The sequence below is a fragment of the Theobroma cacao genome, chromosome 3, assembly GCF_053813885.1.
Source record: "Theobroma cacao isolate CCN51 chromosome 3, ASM5381388v1, whole genome shotgun sequence".
Lineage (NCBI taxonomy): Eukaryota > Viridiplantae > Streptophyta > Magnoliopsida > Malvales > Malvaceae > Theobroma > Theobroma cacao.
In genome coordinates this window covers 39969252-39972152 of record NC_142641.1, presented here as the reverse complement: position 1 = coordinate 39972152, position 2901 = coordinate 39969252, and the positions used below count along the sequence as shown (strand labels likewise).

The following is a 2901-nucleotide window of genomic DNA, read 5'->3' as shown; positions in this document are numbered from 1 at the left end:
AATAGAACTTGCCCCCAATAATCTTAACATTTATTATTCCCGTCCTTTGTAGCCTGCAATTTTTTTTAGCTTTATAGACTATACTTTGCGGCACCATAACTTGTATAAAAAAGAATTACTTGTAAACCAAATAAAATAAATAAAAAAAGAGGGTCTCGATTTCACACACGAACGGCACCGACTCGTACTCACTGGACCAGCCATTACCGTAAATTGCGCCAGCTAGTGTGGGCCAAAAGGAATGCCACCGCGGCACTTTCAGATTTCCACACGTGATGAACAGTATCGATTGCCACGTAATAATAAATGAAGTAATTAAAATGGCGAGAAAAGAAGAGATTAAAAAAGCTTATGTATTTTTCCATTCCTCCGTCAAAATTTTAAGTACATTCGTTAACGACAGCCTAATTATTTCTAACAAACAAAAGGGTATCGAGGAAAAATAAAATCGCAGCAAAAGTTCACTCAACTCTCCGTTTATTTTAACGGAAATATTTAAACAAATAAATAATATTACATAAAAAAAACAATTCTAAGCAGGGCCCCAATTTTTTTTTGTGTCGCCGCCGATCCAAAATCCGCCGAGTTATCGGCAAGCTAACGGTGACTACATTCTCTCCAGAAAAGGGGACCAAAATTTCTTGCTCATAGTGCCACGAGAGGGTCTGAGAAGAACAAATCGCCGATGTCTTCAAAATAATCGTCCACTTGAGAAATAGACGATGACGAGGAGCAGCCAAAATCTTGAGGGGTGTCGAGTAACATGTTACTAAAATCCTCACTGAACACGCTACTTTCAGGCAAGATCGTCGCAGTATCATCAAAAAGCGACAATCCCGGGACTGGGATGTTGAAAAACTCGTCAAGGAAAGGGAAGTCGAGTGGCAAATAATCTCCCGAGTCATCGGGCAAGTTTGTTCCAGTTTCACCTTGACATTCGCTAGGAACCACTTGCTCCTGAACCGGTGGCGGCTTACTCTCTTCTTCTTGGAGTTCTTGAACCAGTTTTTCCGGTTCGACTGCCGTTTCTTCACTTAATTGAGTTCGAAAGTTAAGAACTGATGTTGGAGAAGAAAGATTGTGAGATGACTCGTCCCCGGATTCGTACCCAGAAACCGAAGCCACATTAATGTTTTCTGGCTTTTCCTTATTTTCCTTAGCAGGAGGAGTAACGAAGTTAGTCAAAGCGTCAGGCCCTCGAAGCTTGATTGCTGCATTATCATAAACCATGGCTGCTTCTTCAGCTGTATCGTAAGTACCCAACCAAAGCCGTACACGTCGAGCAGGATCTCGAATCTCCGCCGCCCATTTTCCCCAAGGTCTTTGTCGAACACCTCTAAACTTCCTACCATTTCCGTTGGATGAAGAAAGCTTGAGTGGTCTACGACAGGCCGTTGTGACGTCAGCGGCAGAGGCTGTCCTTTTGCGGTTGGTGTTGGAAATGGTGGTGGTGGCGGTGTTTTTGCAAGTGGCTTCGATGTTGATCTCGTTGACGTAGCGTTTCACTCTCTGGCGTCCAAAAAAGTCAGCTTCTTCGTCGCTGGAAGAGTCCGTTGCGTCAGGGTCCGTAACGGATACCCGTACAATTCTGGGAACATCGGGGGTGTTGTTGTTGTGAGTACGGTCATGATCGGAAGATGTTTTTTTGGGTTTCAAGGACGGTTTTCTGAATATTTTAGTGACGTTTTTGTGTTCGGTGTATTTGATCGGACATAGGATACTTTGGTCCATTTTGGGCTTTGCTGATATTTTTTTTGTTGGGTGTGTAGTTTCTGGTGGTCTCAGATTCTGTCCGTTGGCATCGGTAGAAAGAAGCAAGAGAACAAGGTCGACCCAGGTAGAGAATAAAGTGGGAAAAAGGCAAGGAACCGTAAGTGGGAAGCTTACACCTCGGAAAGAAAACAAAGACAACGCTGATTCAGAAATCTGCCAAAAGGTATCAAAGGTTTCAAAAGCACTATTAAAATCTTGAAACACCTTGAAAGATTATGTTTTTGGATAGATTGGAATAAGGGAAGAAAGAAGAGAGAGCGAGCGAAAGAGGCCCTTCAACAAAGGAAAACCTCGCAGAGGCTGAAAAAGAAAAGATCTCACAGACTCTTAAAGATTTCCCAGAAAGCAACAGATATAAAAGGAGTGACTGAACTTAGCAAAAAAGGCCAGTGAATAACTGCGGCCTTGTACAGAAGAGGCTCAGTAATTTCTTTTGGCCAACCAAGTACCAGGAAGTTTCTACACAAGTCACTGTTGCTGAAGATTTCCTGATTAAAAATCTCTCAAACAAACCACCACACAGAAATGAAAGCAATCTATCTTCAAACACCCAAGAAAGAGAAAGGGAGAGCAAGTGTTTCAACTGTACGGAGAAATGTCAACAAGAGTAGGCCAAGGCAAGGCAAAGCAAAAGTGTAGTAAAGTACCAAGATGTGTGAGAAGCAGAGTTTTGGTTGCGGTGGAGTCCCAAACACTGAATTTGCTGTTTTATAGGATCCCAACCGCCGGAATTGGAAAATCCTGATTATAATACCGTCCCAAAATTAAATGATTATAGTTTATTTTTTTCTAATTTTAACTATTCTTATTTTACTTCTACAAATATATTTTTTTAGTATACGTCTTTTTATAATCATAGGCAATTAGGATAGGGTACGTCTCATCACAGCGGTTGGGCTTTCACCGAAGATTCCGGTGAGATACAAGCCGCCGCATCCCGATGGTGGTGTCCGATTATGACACGTGGATATACGGGTCCCGCAGGTGGACTTTGGCCCAATGAGAGACCATCTATGCTGCTGACTCAGCGTATGGCTAAACCCTCGAACTGCGTGATGCCAGTCACGTGAGGCCCAAGATACCCGGCTCTCCTAAGTCATTTTTAGTCGGTCAAATTGTTTGATTAGG

The 2901-nt window shown here is 42.6% G+C and overlaps 1 protein-coding gene across 1 annotated transcript; it reads right to left on the bottom strand.

Moving 5' to 3' along the window:
• Nucleotides 1–339: 339 nt before the first annotated feature.
• CRF3 (cytokinin response factor 3) lies at nucleotides 340–2477 on the bottom strand. The gene has a single exon (XM_018116760.2). The coding sequence runs from the start codon at nucleotides 1729–1731 to the stop codon at nucleotides 646–648; it is 1086 nt and encodes a 361-aa protein (XP_017972249.2). The 5' UTR covers nucleotides 1732–2477; the 3' UTR covers nucleotides 340–645.
• Between the last annotated feature and the right edge of the window lie 424 nt (nucleotides 2478–2901).